We start from the raw sequence: 23,578 nt of genomic DNA on the forward strand, positions 1-23,578 counted from the left end.
ATCATATGGGTAAGTCAGACAAAGGTTTTCCACTTATGTCACTTAATACATTACTTTTCAATAGCAATCAAAAAATAATTTGAATCGAAGAATCATCTTATATAGAATACAGATTCATTGCAGAAGCTGGACTTGCATTCTTCAGGGTAGGTGGAAAATATCTGAAATACATGCTCTTTTAAAAGTTTTTTTTAACTACTTTACCAGTAATAGTTGCAGCTTCAGCAGACAATGGTTGCTGATTGAGACTACTTGTTTCCGAATCTATGTGGAGCGTAGTTAGACTGGCCACTTCTTGCTCCTCAGCACTTTGATGCTGTCCTGAAATTGCATTGACGTCAATGGAAGCTGGTGTCCCTGCCTCAGCACCAAAGCTAAAATCTGTAGGAGGAAAGCACTATATTAAATGACAAGTTAAAAATACCATTAATATAAAACACAAAAGCCCAGGACCTCCAAATTCCTCCATGGAAAACACGTATGCGCATCTCCTATGTTGCTAACACGCTGTTGCAAATTTACATAAAATGTAACCATAGAAAGTAATTTTACTATTATGAGTATTCTTGCTTCTGCCACAAAACTGTGACTGTACTTCTGGAGAAGACATTCCTATTGCATGTCCTGTATTCTGCTTAGTTGCTGTAAGTGCACCTACATCGAATCGTAGAATAATTAGGGTTGGAAACATGAGAATAAAGTAAGAATAATGGAAACATACATTAAGGAATTTACTTCCAAAATCTATAAGCTGGAAGAAATATCCAAATTGGTTGGTAAAATGCTAACTTCAAACTAAAAATATAATGGCAAATGATATTCTCACAAATGTTTTTTCAACACTAAAGAAAAAACGTCATGCTGAAACATCGGTTTAAATCTGATCATCAAGTTGCATAACATCTACATACCTAAAACTGTAATTTCTTCAATAAATTCTACCACATAAATATTCTTTCTTTCTTACACAACAGAGAAAGTCATAATCCCTGGCAACTATAACGATCCCTTCTGTTGAACAAGGATGTGAACGAATAAATGAAACAAATAAAAAGCATTATGTTATTACACAAACCATGCTAATTTTACCCTGATATTATCACTTAGTATCTTGATTAATCTATAGTAAGAAAGACTGCTGTAAAAATATTAGAAAACGTTCAAGTTTTACTTAAAATATTTTCAGAAGAATTAAAATAACTTCCAAAATAAGTAACTTTTCATTTTTATATTTTGCGCAGAACAGATGGATACGCCCCAGGAAGAAGACAATATTGCTTTGTAACTTCTGTTCACTGTTGTTTTGCTTTTTGTACAGTAGTATTCCAGTAGTGATTCATATAGTATACTAAAACCACAAAAGCCTCTCTCAAGGACTCTGCTTGCTCCCTTAACTTGTTAATGATTTCAATGGGAAATCAAAATAAGCTCTCTTTACAGAAAACCGCTGCCATACAACTTGACCAAAAAAAGAGCAGAAATAAAAAAAATTAAAAAAATTAATTAATAAAAGGGAAAGCAAACAAGCAATAAGAAATGCTATATTCATTTTGGAAAAATATACTTGCTTTCAAATTTGCGTCCATCATACTGAAAGGCGCTGAAGGAGTCAGAGTGGCTGTCTGAACTGATGAGGTCACTGCTGCCCGCGCTGGCAGGTGATGTCCATTCAGAAGGCACGCCTGGGTCATCTATAGGACGCATTTGGTTCTGTTTGTTCAGTGTATCAGGAAGGTCTTTAGGAACTTCCAGGCTGCCAGGACTGCTTCCTCTTCTTGTCATGTTCTAAACAATAAAATGACATGTTACCTTACGATCTTGAATTTATTTTTTTTTTTAATAAAATGGAAAAAGCAATCCCACATTTGCAAAGGTCAGAACATAACATATAGTTTAAAAGTACCTAAACCAGAAATTGTCATCATACTCCATACATAGCCAAGACTTTCCAAAATCCCAGACAGGCAGCAGTAAGTAAAGAACGTGTGCAGTCCCAGAATTTCATAAATACAGATTTTATTTGCAGAATGAATTTTTGGACACATACCCTAAAAGGCTAGGGTTTAGACTAGCAAGTGCCATACATGTATTAGGGAAGACTTGAGAGAAAAAAATAGTAAAAAGTATATTACCTCCAGATTATGCCTAAATCACTGAAGAAAATTTGTTAGCTTTGGTTCCAGACACAGGCAGAAAAAAATTGGAAAGGAATTTTGTGATTTCTGGCCTACAGACTACCATGCTATGAGCAAAAACTTTATGTACACCGCAAGCAAATGAATTTACTAATTCATGCATTAATTTTCTTATCTTAAGCCAAAACCTTGGTATTGACTTGGACACCAAAGACATGCATATAGCAGAAATAAGGCACTTAGATTTGTTCCTGTAAAAGTCAGGTGGTGTTTTATTTGGTGTCTCTTTGAGGTATTTTATTTTTTTTTACAGATAGGTTTGCTTCAGACGGAAGAGAGATAAAAGTAGAAAAGACATTTTACGAAAAATAATAATGTCCTTTTACACTGCGCCCAGTTGCTTCTGTATTCTTTTACCACCCTACTACTAATTAGAGATCTACTCAGACTGACAAGCTTTTCATGATACGTTTTAGCATTTAATAGATATACCAACCTAAAATTAATCTTACTAAGTTGGTACTCTGTTTTAAGAAAACATATCTATTTGCATGCTAGGTTACAAAATCAGTGGCAGTTTAGAAGTATTTATTCAAACTTATCTTGGCTGGTTTTTGTTAAGTTGAATGAGACTATCCCCCTGACAGTAAGTTTTGCACTGCTTCCACAATGGAGATTTAACAGATATGAAATTACAAACAGCATAAATTGGCATGAATCCAGGTCAAAGGCAAAGAAAAGCTAAGTGATAGTCTTAATTCCTTCCAATTCATAAAATCCAGAGAAATACATTTTAGTGAACTTATTTATAACATCACCGATGAGTTCACACATATATGTAGGCTTACATACTGAAATGTAGGAAGTTTAGAGGCTTACCAGTGCACTACCACTGCGGAGTCTCTCAGCTATAAATTCATCCATGAGATCAGGAACATTTGTATTGTTACTGCCAATGTCACTATCAACAGGGTGCAGCTTTTGACTCATGTCCTCTCTATTAGCTAAAAGCAAATGAACAACTGTATATAATAAAGAACACATGGAAACATTTCCAAAACAAAAGGTAACAAATGAAAAAACTGCTAATTAACAGAAATTAAAAAAAAAAAAAATGGCCAAACATGCATTTTAAGAATTTCCCTATTTTAAAGCAGATTCTACTTTAAGAATTAGTACAGCTTCTTCTTCCCACTAAGCAGGGGTTAGTCAATTTCCAGGACCACCTTTAAGAGCAAGAAGCTTACAGGTAAGCACTACTCAAAGTTGTTAATGCTTGCTTTAAGGATACAGCATATATTCTTCCTCCATATCATAAGTAACAAATCCTAAAAATTTTATTAGATTCCTACAGGCTCCTTCATTGCAGTCCTAATGAAAAAACAACATGGTCAAAAATGTAAAGTAGGCTGTAGTATGTACTAATGACAAATGTCAATATGGCACTGTATACAGTTAGTATAAATAGTGCAAAGAAAATGTTATATAATATAATTATATAATAAAATCACATGCTAGTTCATGGAATGAAACTTCAAATTCTGGATGGTCAATGGTTATGAACAAGTCATGAAGTTCACTCATTTACCAGTGTTACATTTTCAATATAACTATACAGTTCATATATAACTGTGTCTGTTACACCTGACTTCATGATCTTCACCTTTAAATTCTTGAAGTTATTTCAGCTTATATTTTCTCCGTAAGAATTTTTTCCTCAGTGTCATCTCTCATGAGACCACAGTATAACTTATTCTAATAATGAGGCTCTGTTTAATGTTACAGATTTCAAATAAAAGGTAGTTCTAAAATTAGTGCTTTCTAGATACCTCTTTTTCAGAAGTCTATATTCTGCAAATTACTTTTTTGAGACTCATGACAGTCACGTTCTTCTGGTGCTATGCTTATAAAGACTGCCCTCAGGTGGCATTAACATCTTGATGCAGGATGCATTACAGAATCCTTTGTTAATCATGCCAGCATAACAATGGGGGAAAAAAAAAGAAAACCTACATTACTGCTGAAAGTTATTTTATTGTTCATTTAAGGTTTTGTGAACTAAACCAATGGATATTAAGAGTGCCAGCCTTCTTTTTTGATCAGTCCACAGAGGTCTCATAGTTAGCAGGAGAAAGACTATTATCATGAGACCTTCATGAACACCCATGATTCCAAGAAAAAAGAAAGCAATGGAAGATGTTGACAAGATGTAACTGCATCAAATTTGAAGAATTAATAAGAAAAGTCTAGAGCACGTTTTGAAAAAGACCCGAACAAAAACCTTATGATTGGACCCAGAGAACTGTCACAATCCAATCATTCCAGTAACAGGAGATTTTTGTTTCAGACTATTTTTGAAAGTTATCTAAACTGACCTCCAAATATAAATTTGAGGGGCTTTTTTGGTTTGGAAGAGGAAAAGGAGGAAGAGGAGGAGGAAGAAGAAAACACACTAAATGATCCAGAAATACAATTAGTTCAACCTAACTGGTTGAGCCAGGTCCTTCTGACAAACTACACTCAGAGTGGAAAAGCACATTTGAATAAAATATGCATTTGCCAATCATTCAGTAGGCTGAATTTTAAGGCTCTGCATGGCAGATGAAAATTAAAAACTCTCACAGCTTAATCCTTTATTAGGTCATTTACTGTCTCTTCCTCTTCCCTAACCTGACAGTATTCAGCAGCAAAGAGGTTCAACTAAATATCTTGAAAAGGAAAATTAGTAATTTAAAGTATGTAAAAGTAACTTTATGCTGGGAGAAAAATCAGCTGGCTGTAGGCGCATGCATAACCAAACAGGGAAAGCAGTGATCATCCCAAAGCCTTTTGATTGCTTATCAGAGCTTGCTTCAGTTGCATTAAGCCAAACTGGTGCTGCCTTTCTCCTTTTGCGCTCTGCACACTTGTTAGTGCTCACCTGCAGCTTTCCTTCCAAAATAGCCCATTACATGACTGTACAGATCCCTCAGTGGAGCCTCTGCTGGCATTCTGTTCTGCCTCTGTGGGGAAACATTTGCCTTCGGCTTCGAAAGAGCATGTACAACAGTTTTATAAACACCACCTAGGGAGCCCTGCTGTTGTGCTGACTCCTGACCTGATGCTCTAAAGGTGCTACGATTATGGAACTGGTTAACTGCAAAACCTTCTTTTTGCAACATGGCTGCTTGAGCTTCTGTAGATTCCTTAATTTGCTTGCTGCCAGCTGAAGCAGCACTGATCACATCTAGAGGTCTGTATATTCCAGGTCTAACCAGTTCCGTGACAGATGATGAGCTAGTGCTTGCACTGGTACTGCTGTTGCTGCTGCTACTACTGCCACTACTGAAGCCACCAAGCTTACGAAGTCTTGCTTTCCAAGCAGCCTCTTTGCTCTCAAGAGGATTGTAAAACTGAATTGATTCTGTAGATGGCCTAAAAGTAACATGAACACTATTTCTTTTTTTAGTTGTTATTTTCATGATTTTGGCCCTATGAGTCACAGTTTCAGATATACTCCTTTTAGTTGGTGATAGTTTGCTTGTGCCTGTGATGTGAGGCATTTGAGGGTTAACTTGTGTTTTAGGAAGAATTTTCTTTGCATGCATGGCACGTGAGTTGGTTACTTTTTCATTAAATTGGGCATTTTTATGCTTTTCAGCTACTGCTGCTTCCACAACTAAATCTACATCTGCTTCAGTGGCTGCTTGCCTGTACAGGTATCTCTTCCCTTCTTTGTTGCTAGGACTACTTGGCCCACGATCAAACATGCTTTCACATTGTTTATCAAGATTTAATTGTCTGGCTTTATCGAGCACTTGGTTTCTTGTAAAAATGTCTACTTGAGTAGGTGTGATAGTATTTATAAAACCACTTTGTTTTTGCTCTAAGCGCAGCTCTGTGTTATTGGCTCTTTCTGTAACAGTGACGCTATTCGTGCATTGACCAGTCTGATCTCTATGTTCTAATCCATCCAGTGGTAATCTATCATTCCTATTTACTGATGTATCAACTTCATGAGCAGAAGCCTCACATTTATCTATCTCAAAGTTACCACAAAGTTCTTCTTTAAGATATTCTCTCAGAGAGGAAAGGAGGTCATCTTCACCTTCAAGGTCAACATATTGGCTTTGTTCAAAGGCTGTGTTTGCAAATTCTACCGGCCCTATTAAATGACAAAGATGGTCATAAATGCTATCCCCAACTTCCAAGGAGGACTCTCTGCTATTTGTATCAGTGGTATGGCTTTCAGTGGATCTATGCATTGAAGAGGTCTCAGTGGAACTCTGTAAGCTTGGAGCATGATGGGATGAATTGTCAATGACAGGAACTGCACCTTTGGCTCGTTCAACTGTGAACGGTTCCAGGATGTCAGAGGTGCTGCTGCTTCGTGGCAGTGGCTGTTCCTCATTTAAAGCACCAAAAACTTCACTTGGAGCATCCTCACTCTGTGAAAAATGCCTGACTCGAGGTGGACGTGGAAGAATTTGAGCATCATCAATGTCTGTAGGAAAAAAGTATATGTAACATGCACTAAAATTACAGAGACAGTATTTATTTACCACTACATCCTAATTAAGTGACTTTAAAAGCCAGTAAAATCCAGAGCCTTGTTTTCTTAAGTACAACAAAAATACTTTTTCCAGTACTAGAGTGTTAAAACCACACGCACATAATATCCAGAACAGAATGTAATATAAATGAGTTAGACCATCAGAACACATTTTTAAATGTTAACATGCATGAGAACAAACAGTGAGACCATGGAGCATTTGGAAATACAGTTAAAGCTAGGGCTGTGCCAATAAGTTCAATAATTCAACCAATATTTTTCCAGCTAGTTTGTTCAGATAATGGTTACCTGGAATACAAATTAGCTTAACAGTAGTACCCTGCATGGAATTTACATCTTTAGAAAAATACGCAACTCCAAAGAGAAGTAAGTTTTCTGGAAAATCATTGTCTACTGAAGTAACAAACTATTACTTTTTTAGAATTTGTATGAATATATAAATTACTGAAATATCACAAAGAATATTATCATATTATTATGAATATTATGGCGTATGTAATACAGAGTACACCTAAAGTTTGTAAATGACAGTGAAGGGCTGGCCCTGTACAGAACAGATGACCATACATACTGGATAATTTAAATATACACCCTTCTTCCCTAGAAGGATGCTTTGTCTTTCATCTTCAAAATGCAAAACTAAATATTTAATGAAGGCTTACCTACCCCTCTTCTTCCAGTTTTACTCAAGCAAATGTGACATTTACGAGAACTACCAAATTAAGGACTCTGCTACTGAAAAACATCCTGCAGCCTCACAACAGTTAACATTAGAGTAAAACCACTTTTGTTTAGGAAGAGACCAGAACATTTGTTATGACCCTTTAAATTAGTTACTTTGTCTTTGTTGAGACTGCTAATGTACAAACCAGTACAAATAGTTAACTGCAATGAAAACCGCAGTTCCAACATGGACCCCTAGGAATTGTAAAGAGGTATTTTCAGAACTCTTCACATCATCCAGCAAACTGAAGAACCTACCCGCTCTTTTTCAGATCTCCTGGTATGTTCTAGGAACACTACATACTATCAGATCCTCAGTGTAGGCAAGACTAAGTATCTCTTATAGACAATTCAACTAATTGAAAGAACTCATTCTATGCCTTGCAGTCTTTTTATGGCATAGGCACTTGAAGAGTAAGGTAAAAACAGCTTTCTCAATTTTTTGCTGGTTTCTTTTTGATAGAATCCTTTATTGCCCAGATTTGGTTTTTACTACCTACCAGTTAAAAAGTTGTAGATGTGCTTTTAAGGTTGGGAGTAACAATAAAGAGCTTAAATGACCGCCAACAAGAGTTACTTCTCATAATAACCAGACTTACCTTGTTTTTCTATGGAGAAGGTTTATCTTCAGGACTGCAATTGTGAATTTACTTAAAATAAAATTTAAGCCCCATTCCCTCCCCTAGATCTGTTACTGCCAGAAAAAGAGAAACTATGTTGAATTAATTTAAAACTATTTCACATCATTACTTCACAGATCCCTATATCTATTTCAGTAGTATTTAATAATGATAATCTGAAGTCACCTTAGAAACCTGTTTTAAAGTGCTCAGACTTTTCTGAGAATGTTACAGCTAGAGATGAGTTTCTTAATATTCCTTCTGAGCAAAGCATATAAACTGAAGGCATGAGATATATCTGTACTTGAGTAAATGGATGTGTTGGAAGAAAATAAAAACTGGTATTTCCATGCTCAGTATTTCAGAGAAGTTAAAATTTGAAAATTAAAAGTTTGACCTGATTCTAAGTTTACTGAGCTGTAAAAAGAAGCTGTTAGACAGGAAACAGAGAGGTCCACATTGGAAAAAGAGAGTAGACATCCAAGCTATTTCAGAAAATAACCATGAACTGAAGCATCACAATATACGGCAATTTATTATCCTCTGCCTCTCCAGCTTTGACAAACAACAAATTTGTCATCATTGTTCTTGTTCAACTTGTAGCTAATTACATGAATTAACATCCCCTGAAATTAAAGGTCTCTCTCTGTAGTTAGAACTTGAGAACTCTCTATTGACTTAGGCAGAGATTTACACAGGTTATATTTATATAGTCTCAAAGCTATTTCTTACAGCCACAAAGGAAGAACCATAGGATTCAGCCAAAAATATGCATGATGACGTTACATATGAGATTAATATGCGTAACGATTACTCTGATCTCATTTTGACCCCTCAATATGCATCATTCACACCTTTTATAAATGCAACTTTTCTAAAGCAGCATCCTGAGGATTGCAAACTGTGCACACATGCAGTGATTATGATTTTCTAGGATGTTAAAAATTCCTGGATGCAGAACTTCAAATGCACGCCAAGCAGCTCCACATATTGAAATAAATTCAGCTAGATTTATTTCAATGTTGATCCAGTATTAATTTTAGGTGCTCATGTATGCATGACTAGCACGTACAGGTACACAAACATTTTCAAACAAATGTGCAGTGCTTGTGCCAACAGAGATTTTTTTTTTTGCAGAATGGTGGAAGAAATTAAGGAAATTAAAAATAAACTGCTATTGCAATATTAGCACTGAAAATACAGACAATATTTAAAAACCCAAACAAACAGCTCCTTCATAAGCTCACCCTTGCACCACGTATACAGCCAAATTGGGACATCATCTGTTCCTCAGGAGTTTTCACTAACTACACTGCAATTGTGCACCAGAAGGCTGTCTATCTGACACACTCTACATGCTCAGGAGAAATGCTGACCTGGTTCATAATATGTTAAGAGTGGGGAAGATACTGAAATTGGTAGTTGTAGCCAGTATCACCCAATCACAACTTTCCCTAAAGCAACTTCACTTTCTCTTTTTCTGCTAGAAGGCAGAAAGAAAAGGCAGCTTTTCAGCATCAATTGGAAGACAAATATGCTAAATCAGAAACTCATGGAAGGACACACTCTAGCAAGACAGCATGAGTACAAGTAGAAGATTCCATATAACATTGGGACTGGATTTTATTCCACCACAGAAAGTAAGTTCAGAAAGTGGAGAAAAAAATAACATTGTTTGCTTCCCAGCTTTCATTTTGGTTCTTTTGTAAGATGACACTCATTCTATGAGTTTTGGGGATTAAAAGAATAATTACAGCCATACTGATATTACAATTATGATTTCTTTTATATTTAATCTTAGTGATTACCTAGTGATTAGAAAGCAAGGTTTTAAATGCATAATATACGTACCTTTTTCATGTTAATACTTCTTTTGATACTTTTAGTTCCACTGGATAAGGAAAAAACTCCCACCTGCAATTCACTAGTCTGTCACTGTGGCCCACTGCTTCCAGGAAATTTGCCTATATCTCACCAGCACTTTTCTTCCACAAGTGGTCTTGTACCTGACATTCCTCAGCAGTTCCAGGAATGAATGTTTACTTTGCTAGTTACCCCATAAATGTGTAAGATTGTACTTCCTATGACTTTAACATGGAAATGCAGCATAATTTGAAAATATGAAGTAATAACAACCTTAGGAAAAGCATCCTCTCTATGGTAAGAGATTACTAGATATCAATATTGAGCTTCTGCAATAACTTTTGTTAACTTACTGACTGATCTTCAAGCAGAAACATTCTGTCTCAATAAATAACAGTGGGGTGCTCTTCCTTACTCTTGAAAATTAATATACTGTACTGAACATAAGGTAAAGGTTTTGGCATAAATGCTTTCTTTTGGACTACCTGTCGACTCCTCAGTGAGTTAATCTTTCAATGAGGAGTTTCATAGCTAAAAGTAGCTAAATACTACAATTTAAGATTAGGGTTTTCTATTCTTTTGAAATATTTGACATATCCTCTCTTTCAAGCTGTGTTGGATCTGAAAATCAGTTTGGATATCAGGATATTCATATCATCGTGAAATAAAAGTAAGGGCTCTCACAGCTAGCTAAACATTATTCGTTACCTAAATACGCTTATAGTAGAGCTTGTTATTTGGGAAGTAAATTGTTTCTACATCTGGACAAAGAAGGCTTTCACAAAAGAATCTATTTATCATAAGAAAAGGCAAGCAAAACAATAAAGCTCCATGTTTTAAAGAGAAAAGAGAGTGCACACAATAAAAACCGCAGAAAATTAGAAGAGCAAAGTGTACCCTGATCGGGCAGATAGATTTTCCTTTACTCTGCTAGTTCCCCATTAACAGCTTCCTTTGCTTCACTAGAGCTGTTTAAGATTCTTAGGCACAACATTAGGTGCTGTTTTCAACACCAATCTGTTTGAGAAGACACTAAAACCAGGAAGCACCTAGGACTTTTTTTTTAATGTTGTAAGTGCAAAGGTCTGTAAAATTATTTCACTTTCAAGAATTACAGTGGTTGAGCAGTTTCTTCATTGGGTGAGTACCAACAGAAAGGATAACAGCAAGAGAGCCAGCAGGTCTGGGACACATTAGAAGAAAGATGCAAGCCAGGACTTTTCAGAAACATGGATGATAAAATTGACTGCAAAAGCACTTTTGCCTTCTTTAAGACAGGATAAAAAGTATCAGTGCCAATATAACAAAACAATAGTTCACGGTGAAAGCTCATTATCTTCTGCAGGTGCCCCGGAGATTTTCATTCCTATCAAAAACCCCATCTTCTAAACTAATTTATATCTCAGAAGATATACCCTTTGCATTCATATATTTATGAATTTATAACAGAATAATATTTTTAGAATAATATTTCATTATTCTTCATTTCTAGTGTAAAAATTTGCATCCAAATACTTTAAAATTTTTCGCTGTGAAAATCTGGTCTCCCTAGAGTGGGTTCTTCAAACTTTCCTAATTCTCCATTTATGTTTTTGATTGAATATTAAGGCACCAAGTTTCTGTTTCACAACAAGACTTAATTTTGGCACATAACAAAATACATTTATAAAAATACAGTTCTTAGTACTTTTTGTAACAAAGGCAGAAAAATACACCGACCAAAACCACAAAACTATCTTCCATTAAAAAAATCACTGCCATTATGTCCTTACATTTGTACACAGTTTTGACTATATATATATATATATATAGTCCTTCCAGTATGGTTTTGTTTTTACTCATTGAGACAAAGACATAGTATGATTGTCAGCCTCACATAATACTCATTTACACCTATGTAATAGCTGAAGCACAGGAAAATAATAACTCCAACTGCGAACTTTCATGCATACATTTTTAAAATCTGTGCTAATTCTGACTGTTGAACCTATTTGTTCCAAGAAAACTATCCAAAGAAAGCTTTTGGCCCACCATGCTGCTGGACCAAACAATGTTGAGAAAAACAACAACCCTGTGAAAAATGGATCTGTTGAAAAACACCACCAAAACACAGCATTTGAGAATTCCAAACTGTATAGCTTATTAAATGTTTTTATAAATAAAAAGGCATATGGTATCATATAATACACTTTACAGTATACTTCAGACACCCTTTTTTCATGGGTGCTAAAGTACTATCACTATCATGGTTGTCGACACACCTATGACACTGAATTCAAAAATTTTCATAGGAAGATGTAAAAGGCAAGTCAAAGTAAAATTATGTTCTTCCTTTCCCTCCCTCACCACAAATAAAAATTAATTGTACCTTCTGGTAGAGAGATGCTATATTACTGCTTACCAATTAATTGAAAAAGCAAGAGACTTCTTCAATTTTCACTTTCATGATAGTAAACATTGGCACAGCACTAACTTCTAACAGTTCCAGAATGAATTGCAAAACAGCATGGTATTTTACATATCAAAATATTCATTCTTAATCTCTTCCCCTCTCCCCCCATCCCCCAAGTATTCTTACTCTGAAAAATTTAATGATTTAGCAGAATTTGAAAGCAGAAGGTTTAAAAAAGTGATAAAGGGGGTGCAGAAATTAGCAGAGGTGGCACTACCTGAAAGCTCATCAGAAAGGGGAGTGAGAACAATATCAGGCAAGAAGGGTTTGGAAGTATGGATCAGAACAGGAGCACTTTTAGCACTGCGTATATAGGCCGATGGCAGAGCACATTCACCAATGGATCGGCTTCTCATGGCTTTAAAAAGGAAAAGAAAGAAGTGGGGAAGGAAAAAAGAAGAGTGACTATAATGAAAGGCCTGTGTCACAGAAAAAGCAGCAACAGAGAAAACAAAGATAAAAAGGAAGAAAATTCAAAAATTAAAACATTTCAGCACGGCAGATATTGGCAGAGCTGTAAGAAAGAAAAAAAAAATCAGTGGACACATAAGACATTTTGAGTTTTTAACTTTTATGTAAAGCAGCAATAATGCCTTTATTATGACAATTACAGAGATTTTGCATTCAAAAATCAAGAAACTAATTAACAAGTTTTTTCCCATTGCATCAGGGGTTGAAAAATCAAGGTGAAAGTCACTCCACACACACTCAGAACTTGGAATTTTTTTTAACAGAAAAAGCAACTTACACTACATCTGCATTTTTTCTAATTTCCTTTTGTTTACTCCTGAAAAGTCATCTCTGAATTTTACACATATCCATATTCTTGAATTCATGATTCTCCAAAAGAGATTCAAAATCATAAGGAGAAAATGACCAGTTCTGTATGGAGAAATTTGCAATACAACTTGTTATAGTTCCAAATTAAAAATGAAGTGACTCAAGTGAAATGGTTTGACAACAAAAAGCATTGTTTCTTATCCAACAGGTCTGGCTTTTAGTTGATATTGCACAAATCTTGCTAAACTGATCCTAATTTACATTTTCATATCTCACATCCTGCTGACAGCCCTACAGAATGGAAAACTTATGTAAGAATCATGGCATCAGGATCAGGGTTATATCTGCAGCTTTTCTAATAAATTTTAAATGAATCTTTATAATATTTATTTTACTTTGTTAAAGGAAGACATAGCAAGAACTGATACTGCATTCAATCTCAAAGTACACTTGAAGTTCTTCGAAAAGCAATATTCATTGCTTCAATCAGCTTTCTTTTCAAACTGTTGCAAATTTGATACCTTGTTTTGAAATAGTAACTGATAAAGTTCTTTTAAGGAAATTTCAGTGCATCTTACCTAAATAATTCAGTGCAGTATTTAATCAGTCTCTTAACTTTTCTATACATACTTTCAAAACAACATGAAATATAGACTTAAAATCTCAGTGCTCCTGGTCTGTATGAGAATCAGAAGAACATGAATGGAGTGCAGTGAAAGTTGAGCACATCACACTTCTAAATCAGGTTAAAAAATTGTCCCTAAGAGCAACATGCAGATAACTTGTGTAGGTCAACGTATACAAGGTAGAAAATACACTTGACAAATGCAGCACAATTTAAATGTAGTCTTAGTTTGAAAAAACAATTCAGAAGGACAGACGTTTTTAGACTGAAGCAATTTTTGATTAAACTTAGTTTATAAGACAGAAAATTTTTTTTTTAAGGCAATTATGTGTATCGCTTTAACATCTCTGTTTAAGAGATACAATAATATAATTCAGGATACAGTGACAGATGCATTACATTCATCATTGTGCCATTGTAAAATGAATTTAGGCAAGAGAAAAAACTAACATGATACACAGTAAATCTTAAGGGTCTTTCAGAATCTAAATGATTCTACGATTCTAAATAAAGCAAGTTTCTGAGATTCGATACTGTGCGGATTACAGACCTTAACCTAAAGTGTCCCTTGTAATTTAACTGGATCTTTTCCTACATATTACATTAACAGTAGCAAGGGTGGTGGGGGCAGAGCAACCAATTTACAAATTAGAAGGTGGAAATTTGACAGAAACTTTTGAAGGAAAAATTGCAGTGTATTATTATTATTGAAAGATGATGTAAAAGGAAAGTGTTATCTCAATAACCTATTATTTTAAGTAAGATGCAACACATTCAGTTAAGTAGTTAAGTAGAGGCACACAATACCAGAAGGTGGACTAAATATTTGACAGTTTATAACCTTCCACTGTTGTCTATAGACAAAGGCAGAACAATAGATTAGTAAATTCTTTCTGATCCAATATTTTTATAGCACCAGAATCTGTTGCCTAAGACACAAGTTCTGTATCTAGCCCTGCAGAAGATTTTTCAACCCATATGCATATCATTTTTAAAGGCCCTTTTCCAAAAATTACTTTACATAAGTTCAGGCTAAAAATGTACACACTGCATATCAGAAAAGCTGTGATTTTTATTTGAGTAACACACACATACACACATATTTGGTGCAGCAATAAATGTGTGCTGGCATGAGGATGGCTCAAAAAATAGAGGTGCACAGATGTACACAGTATGTGTACAATAAAATAGATGAAAAAGAAACCCCAGCTTCTTCTTACCATAAAACATTCAACATGCATATCCCCCCTATTCAGATATAAAAGAATGTATTACTCTTGATCAAAGGAAGTATACTACGTATCAGATACCATGCAACATATCTGAGGACTAACACCAGAATTAGCTGTGGAGCTAAAGTTAAACTAAAGGAGAAGGTCTGCCTAGCAAAATGTTCTACAGAAAATTTTACTTATTGTGACTATAAACTACTATTTTTATTATGTTACCCTTTGATAACTGACACAGATCAAGAAGCATCCAAACAGCTTTTAGCATACCTGAGAGACAATAACAAGCGACTATTTGGAGACAGTGAAGAGATATGTTTTTGTAACATATACTTCAGAAACATTTGTAAAAAACGGAGGAGTTTGGGATTCTGATTCTGGCAACTCTTTTCGGGCTTTTCATCTTTTAAAAGTGTCCTACTAATACTGTGATGCTTGTCCACAGATGCTTTTCTAAAAATATGAATAGAGCTGAAATTTTAACTAGTTACAGTACTACAAACTTGGCTTATTAATATCAAATATGTAAGATAATTGGAGGAAAGGAACAAAACCATAGAAGCTGAAATAAAATGAAACTAAAATCAGGTTAGTTTGCTGCTAACGAGGTCAATATACAGCTTGATTAGGATAAATTTTAGTCATTTTAGGGCTAACATCATATAAATAGCCATTTTTCAAATAGCAGCAAAACAAAACCACTAATAAATTGACCAAACTACATAACCTTCTGACAGAACGTCTGAAATATTAACAATTTGGGAAGAAGAAATTTTAACATGAGCTTTACCTTGTTAAGGCAATTGAGATTTAAAACAAAAACATCACAACAGTTAATCACAAGACTATCTACAGAGAAACAGAAATTACATTTAAAGTATCTGTGATCCATAAAGAAAACTAGTCAAACAAAGTGGTTTCAGCATGAGATGCAGCAAAAGCTGTGTAGCATCTGAATGCATGAAAAAGACAGGAAATATTTTAGTAGTAACTTTAATTTTCTCACATCTATACTGCTTATAGGATAATTAACTCTCCCACACCAACAAAAGCCTCATGAAAAAACAAATTTTTTAAATGGAGAATGTTGAAGAATATTCAAGTAAAAACCTCTGACATGAAAAAATTAACTGTAAATAAGTTTTGGAAAAAAAAAAAAACAAACCCAATGTTCATTTCTGAAAAGTTAACACAATTATATATTTAACTGCCAATACGCATCTCCAGTTTTTAAAACTGTGTCAGAATACACCTGCTTCCAAGAAGCATCAGTGAAGCAACAACACACAATGACCGAAGCCACTACAATTACAGAAATAGTAAAAAAACAAGACATATTCCTTAAAAGGTTTTTCTTTTAAATAAAAATAGAAAAATCAGCTTAACTTTCCTTCACATAAGGAACAGCACTGGGATTAGCAAGATGAGACAACAGACTAAAGAAATTTGTAGTCCAGTTCCTGTTAAGATATTCTAAGCAAATCATACGAACATAAACTGAGTCTTGAGCAATCCACCTAAAGCACTGTTTAGCATCACTTGTTTCTAATACACCAAAGAGTATCCGCAAGTAATGAAGTTGAGAAATAGATGACTTCAGAAATGGACAACTGCATGCATTTCTGTCAATCTTTCATTAATGCTTTTATAAAGATTCAGGTTATAGTAAAAGACAACACATTTTATAAACTACACAGACACATACATATTTCTCACACTTTTCTTTGCACAGCTGAAAAATACGCACCCTATTTTGGGCACAGTTCATGAAAACATGCTCTTAAAAAGCCTCCTATTACCCACCTATCCATATCACTGATCAAACCATTCCAGCTGTTTCTTTTCCATATACATAAAACAGTATATTTGTCCAGTCCAGCTTAAGTATTTGATCAAACTCATTAAAAATGAATATATCAACTGTGTTACTTTCATTTGCAGTTACTATAATTCTAGTAACCGCAGCTATTCAGCTACCCTAAAAGCAAGTAAGTCTGCCTATGTTACACATTTAACTCTTAGAGATAATATACTTTTGTGGAAAGAAGTTACCCACTTTGCTACCAAGGTCAGTCATCAATTCCTCACCCTTTCTCAAATGCCACTTATATCAGGTTTTACAGATACATACCAACTGTTTTCTGACGAACTATGCTCCTTGCCTTTTCTGTTCCTGGAGAGCCAGTGGTTGTAGCACTGCGCTGCCTCATTGGTGCTTGTCCAGGTTGATCACGGCTCCAGCCTCTAGAAAAGGACTTATCAACAGAAGATTTTGGGAATTCATGCCCAACTCCTGCAAAAAAAAAGATTTGCAAATCTATTCACTTCTATTCTGGCATCATCAGATTTTGTAGTTAAATTCTGAAAAGTTTTAAAGCTGGACAGAATAAATTATATTATCAAAGCAAGTATGATTTCAAATCTATACATCTCATTACTGGTTTTTAAATATATAAACCCACTAGCCAGTATTAACACTGAGAGCCAAACATTTTCGTAAGTGTTGGTGCTATTAAACTATTGTGATTTTCTTTTCTGACCAGTCAAGTGCAAAACCACAAGAAAACTGGGTTTATAAAGGTTGTAGCCTGATAAGACATGTAGCTATAGAAATTTTCCTTTGCTGTACTTGTTAGACATGACACAGAAAATCATACGTTATAGACCGTCAATATTGTGGTTTTCTTCTAAATGATTTTGTGACATTTGAGGAATATGAAATAAAGATGATAAAATGAAACGCAAAAGCAAAAAAAATGGGATGATGGGCTCAGAGAACAATGTTCTTTGGAAATTCACAAAAAATGCTATACTAAGATCAAGAAAAGATGGAACAAATTCACATTTGACATTTATACTGAAGTAAATAAAGCTCACATAAGGAAGTATCAAAGAAAAATGTGTGTAAAAAAGAAAGTGAACTAAAGAATATGTGCATTGCATTTCCTTATCCACACTGAACTCATACAATCCAAAATTATTTTTGATAAACAATTACAGTAATTGAAAATGCATATTCTTGGAAAGTTAGCCTGAGTACAACCTGTTCATTATTATTAGCAAACTAACAGGGCCAAAGGAATTTGGCATAATTTGTATTATATTTTTTACTTCCAAAGCTGGATTTAACTCTGCCACTCACGTTTAACAACAGAGGCTTTCTCTGGAACTCTGATTACTAAAGACTAACACAAACTCATGTCATGTGGCCCTGTATGGGTGATATGGCAGATTCAAAATGTTTTTTTAAGCATATATTCAAGTAACTATACACATTCTTATCCAACATCAGACTTTAAAAAAAAAAACAAACAGACAAACCCAAAAAAAACCCAACAACAAAGAACCTAACAAAAAAAAAAAAACCCACCCAAACAAAAAAAACACAACCTGTTACTTTTGCAAGAAAAATAATCAAGCTATATAGTAGGAAAACAAAGATGAATGGTCTGGAACAACCTCTCAGGGTCAACTACAGACAAACGTATTTTTGTCCGGTTGTCACACACACCAGAACAACAAAAGTGTGAATAATGCCTTTGCCCAAGATGAACAAAAATAGGAACACCCTCTTTAAGAGAGGGAATCCACATTGATTACTGCTCACTGACAAACCAAATGATACCAATAGGAAGTCTCTTCCCTGTGATTTAACTGGAGAACTACATCAATCAGAATACAGAGGGATAAACAGTAAACTAAAACTTTTTTCCCCATCTTACTCAGCTTAAATCTAATCCTGCCTCTCACCATTACATCTCAAAGCACTTTTTAAAGGAGACCAGTGTCATTACCCATTTTTTACAGAAGTGGAAAAAAAGTAAGAGGTGATTGTCAATGGTCCCTTGCAGAGAGTCAGTCTCTGACCTGGGAAGAGAATCCAGGTTTTGCAACTCTCAATCCAGCCCTCCAGGACCTCCTGTCCTTTACCAATTCCAGAACTGTATCATTATAAGCAAGAAGCCACCTCCTCTCCCCATATCATGTCCTGCAGAGCATTTTCTGCATAGCTTAGGAATCAATTTAAAAACTGGTAGCATTCACATGGATTTTTTTAAGAGTATCCTTTCTCTTAAATAATCCAACAAGGTCACTTAAGCAAAACCCATCTTCACCATGGCTTAGTGATGAACTGGTATCCAAACAAAAGTATGCTCACTTTAACACTTCATCTTGGATTTCAGGATCAATATTCCAGTGGTGATTGCAACAGCCACTTGCTAGCTAACTTTTACCAGATGTGTAACCTTTGTTACTTTCAAGAAGCTATGATTGGGACTCAACTATTTAATTGCTCTGATAAAATAAGAAAGGCATAACCTACTACAGTGTAACATTTTAAGTTAAACTCAACAGGTTTTTTTCTTTTAAAAAACTACATTCTATATGTGGCTACTTGCAGGACTGACTCAACGTGAGAATTTTGTGGTGGTTCTAAGAAGCAGCCTTATTATAAGGTAACTGGGTTATTTCAGGCAATGCCTATTTAGGTATACTAAAAACACTAGACCAAAATTATGCTGTAGCCAACATCTTATCACCCCAGCTGAACTGATGTGTATACAGTGCTGTCTTACCTTTGCCTTTGTGTTTTTTCTGCTTCTGCTCACTTAATTTATCCAACGGCAGGTCACTGAGGTCCAGGCTGTACAAGTTTCTAGCTAATACTTTAGTTAGTGTCTCCATTGTCAGGGACCACTCAGTGGCCAGCTCTTCCCAATATGTCAGTGATGACATTACAGACAGCAAGTCATCCCAAAGCTCTCGAGAGATGTACACATTTAGATTTGCTTTGATCCAAGCTACTATAAGAGTCTAAAAGAATAAAGTGAGAAAAGTTGGGTTCTGAACATAAGATGCCATCATTCAACTGTTACTGCTTAAAGCTTCCAACTGCCATAGAGATTTCTAGGTAAACCTGACATTCGTCTCATCACCAGAACACTCAAACTTTTCATGAATTATCAAATGTTATGTTACAATGGGTTTTTGACTTAGATACAGAAACAATGGACTCATAAAAGATCTTTCAGTGTCTTACAAGTTTTGCCTGAGAGTTTTGAAATACTGTCCTCAATTAGTTCTCATAACATTCATATCTTGTGTATCCTTTTTTTTTTGTCCACTGAAGAATATGGATACTTCACAGATTCTGTTCACAGAGAAGCCACCACAACAGCACACTGCACCTATAAACTCTGAAAGTATTTGCTCCAGCATACTGTAAGGAATAATGAAATCAGTTTATCAGGCATGGATGGCACAGAAGATTTTGTGTTGACTTGAGCTAACTTTGCAATGGAAGCATGCTAAAACTACACACATTGACAGTTATCCAAACTCAACTAAAGGACAGCAATTTTTTAGTTTCACAGTACCCCAAAAGCTATTGTTGTAGTATCATTACATATAGAACAGAAAGTAATAAATGTGGCTAGCTCTTTAACCCACACCATTCACATTATCTGGGTAACATAATCAATGACTTAAGATCACAAACCAACCAGCAGTGGTTGTTGCATCTAATCTCTTAGTCAAAATTAAGCTGCATTAATTAGAGTGAATTTATGTCTAATTGCCTGGAAAAGAGGTCCTGCAAGTCTTCCAGCTAAAGTGGAGTTTTTTCTTCCTTGGTACTGCAAGAAAGTTTGGGGTGGTATTTTCAGCACAGATTCAGTAACCCTGAGCAGCACAAGAAGCATCTGTTCCCTACAAAACATTTAAATAAAAAAAATAGAGTTAGCGTTTTGTTACACTTCTGTTTATAGCAGTATACTTTTGAAGATAACAACCAAGCTTGATTTGCTCAAATACATTCCAAACAGGACACAGTGATTATAAACAGCCTAACTTGGTTCTTGCAGAAGAAATTACGCCAATCTCTTCACACTTGAGAGAGAGAAATCCCTGTCACCCTCTGACACCTTCTACCAGGTCACTCAAGCGCTATCACCTTCAACAGCTGGAAGTTACACACAAAGTTTTAACTATATTTCCAGTCTGATTTTTTTTTTTTCCCCTCCCTCCCCCAGTATGAATGACATCTTTTGCCAATATTACATCATCATTAATGTGCTTCATCTATTATTTTATGTGGCACTATCTTTGCCATCATAGTCTAGAGTCACTTCTTTACAGTGACGTGAAACTGGGGAATACTAATCTAGTGGAATCTGTTTTCTATTATTACTCCCAATTTCCTACTGGTTAGCCTTATTTCTTCACAAGAGGAGACAAGTTCATATCACATGTCATTCCAGCTCTATTTACCCAGAGTTCAGGAAACACTAGTTACAGACTGAAAGCAAGTCAAATTAAAATGGAATAAATCGGCCAGTTGAAAACCTCTTGCTACTGCTTCCTTGCAATGGAGAATGGTGGCAATATACTACCTCATTAGAAACAACTATTTAAAGGAGTCAGGAAAATAACAAACAGGAACTTGAAAGTGGTGTCTCTTGTACCTGCTAGGCAGCCTAAGCACTGGAAAGGAACAAAACAGTATGCTGACTTCTTTATGCAATTACAGATCAAGAGCAAGTCACTTATCCATGCTTACCTGACAATTTTTTGTTTACTTTTAACTAAGGCTGTGAAGCTTCACCTGTTTGCATATTTTTAGCACTTTGACAGATAAGCAAAATGCCCTGGAAAAAAAGTAATCAGTAGCTCCTTAACAGTAGCTGCATATCCTAGTTTACTTCCTTTTTTCACTGAGTGCTAAGCTGCCTCAAACTAACTAGGTGCTTACTACTGGCTTTGACAGAGCAGATAACCTCTTCCCCTGTATTATGTTCTCTGTGATGTTAAAGTCCATGTATTTAATGATTTAGAGAAACCAGTTCACATAATCAATACCACTCTACTGTGTTTAATACCAAGTAAATTTTCACATTTATCTTGTGACCTAATAATCGAAGATAAAAGCATTAGCATTTTACCATGTCTTCTTGTCCATCGTCACTTGGACTACCATGTGACGGTAGATATTAAGAATGCGTTTACACATATCAGTGTGTTCATCCAGCAGAGCTTTTATTTCATTTGCAGGTTCAAGAAAGAATATATTTGAAGAATTTATTATAAAAACCTGTAAGCAGAAAAGAGTGGATGTTGTGAGCTTGAAATACATTTGTGTTTTCAGCAATTCCATTGCTATTAACTAGGAAGAGAAAATCTATGATTTACAGAAAAGACTGCATATGCAATCAGAAGTAAATATGTAAATCTGTTAGCTTGATATGGTGATAAAGCAACAGTATGATGGATTTTTTCCCCATTTTCTTCTACAAACCATATTTGCGTATTTTTGCTTTCACAGGCAGATGGTACAAACTACTCAATACAATTATTTTAATACGATGGACAAAAATGGCCCAGTAAAGAAGTCCACTGCACAAAAGTTCCACCTGGAAGCCAGAAACTGACTAATATAACATATACTAAAATACCTGAAATAGTCCTGGCACAAAGCATGTGCTTTAGCATGACAAGGCCTGTATTTTTCTGGGAAACTAAAGCATTCATCCCACTGTGATCAGTAAGGCTTACCAAAAGTAGGAAACAGGATACCTCCCCAAAGTGGCTGACTTCAGTGGACAGTGAATTAAGGCTTTCAGAAAGAAAATGATAAAAACAAAGTAGGCAAGGACACTGCAGGAGTTACAGGAGCTACTACTGAAGTGTTGTTATATTTTTATGTAAGTTTAGGAAGCATTTGAATCACAGTGAGCCCTAGATCTTAAATTATCATATTCGTCTTTCTTAATGCACATCAACAGGATGTGCATGGGTTCAACACTGGTTCTGCAGCTGTAATTTCCCTCTACTGAGAGCTTTGAATTTTAGTAATTAAAACTCAACAGTACACAGTTTCACATTCACTAGCCTCAGCTAATGAACCTACTCTACTCTAAGTACCTAAATATGTTGTCTATACAAGAATTAAAAGGGAAGAAAATTCAAGACAAAAGTCTTGGATTTTTGATCACAGAAAAAGTCAAATGTGGTTCCCAGCCAGGAAACCTCTCAAAATCAGATATGGTACTGTCTTAGAATGACGCCTTGACCCCATTTCAGGCTAAAGAAGGCACCTAGTGGTCAAATGAACCTTTGCCTAAAAAAGTTCAACATGGAAAATCTCTCAAGACATTCTCAGATGTGTAAACATTAGTGATACATTGCAAACAGATTAAGATGCTTCTCACTGTTTCTTTTCTCAGAAAAACGTCATATTCTTGAATAGTCAATGTATGCAAAGATTATGAAGCTTAAATTATTGTAATATATTTGGACTTATAGGTAATTTCAGTTACAAAGTTTATTTCTATATATAACAATGTACAGCACCATAGGAAACCCTATTCAAGAAATCATTCAAGCTGTGGTAGAAATGAGTTCTAATTAGCATTATCACCCATAGTAAAAGTGCACATGGTAGAGTGGCAAATGCACATGTCTATTTCATTTTGTTTAGAATCAATTTTCTTCTGGATAAAAGAATATTACAGAGGCTAGTCATATACGCACCTGTATTTATGCATATGCGTGCACATACATAAAATGGCCACATTTTATATCACCTTAAAAGCATTTCAAA

General features: G+C 35.2%; 1 protein-coding gene across 3 annotated transcripts in view; it reads right to left on the minus strand.

Moving 5' to 3' along the window:
* The window catches only part of RALGAPA1 (Ral GTPase activating protein catalytic subunit alpha 1), a 131,108-nt gene that overhangs the window by 76,253 nt on the left and 31,277 nt on the right, over positions 1-23,578 (minus strand). Inside the window, exons 13-21 of one of the 3 annotated variants that reach the window (XM_062623404.1) lie at positions 21,921-22,069; positions 20,559-20,688; positions 19,557-19,794; positions 17,111-17,272; positions 12,563-12,703; positions 5,056-6,618; positions 3,015-3,139; positions 1,569-1,785; positions 205-381 (exon numbers count right to left, since the gene is read on the minus strand). In XM_062623404.1, the coding sequence (XP_062479388.1) occupies positions 205-381; positions 1,569-1,785; positions 3,015-3,139; positions 5,056-6,618; positions 12,563-12,703; positions 17,111-17,272; positions 19,557-19,794; positions 20,559-20,688; positions 21,921-22,069 (2,902 nt within the window). The remainder of the gene's footprint in view (positions 1-204; positions 382-1,568; positions 1,786-3,014; positions 3,140-5,055; positions 6,619-12,562; positions 12,704-17,110; positions 17,273-19,556; positions 19,795-20,558; positions 20,689-21,920; positions 22,070-23,578) is intronic. The other 2 variants (XM_062623408.1, XM_062623417.1) reach the window with 2 other exon arrangements.

Source organism: Pezoporus occidentalis, unplaced genomic scaffold (assembly GCF_034315485.1).
Source record: "Pezoporus occidentalis ecotype Australia unplaced genomic scaffold, CSIRO_AGI_Poc_V1 ctg108, whole genome shotgun sequence".
NCBI lineage: Eukaryota > Metazoa > Chordata > Aves > Psittaciformes > Psittacidae > Pezoporus > Pezoporus occidentalis.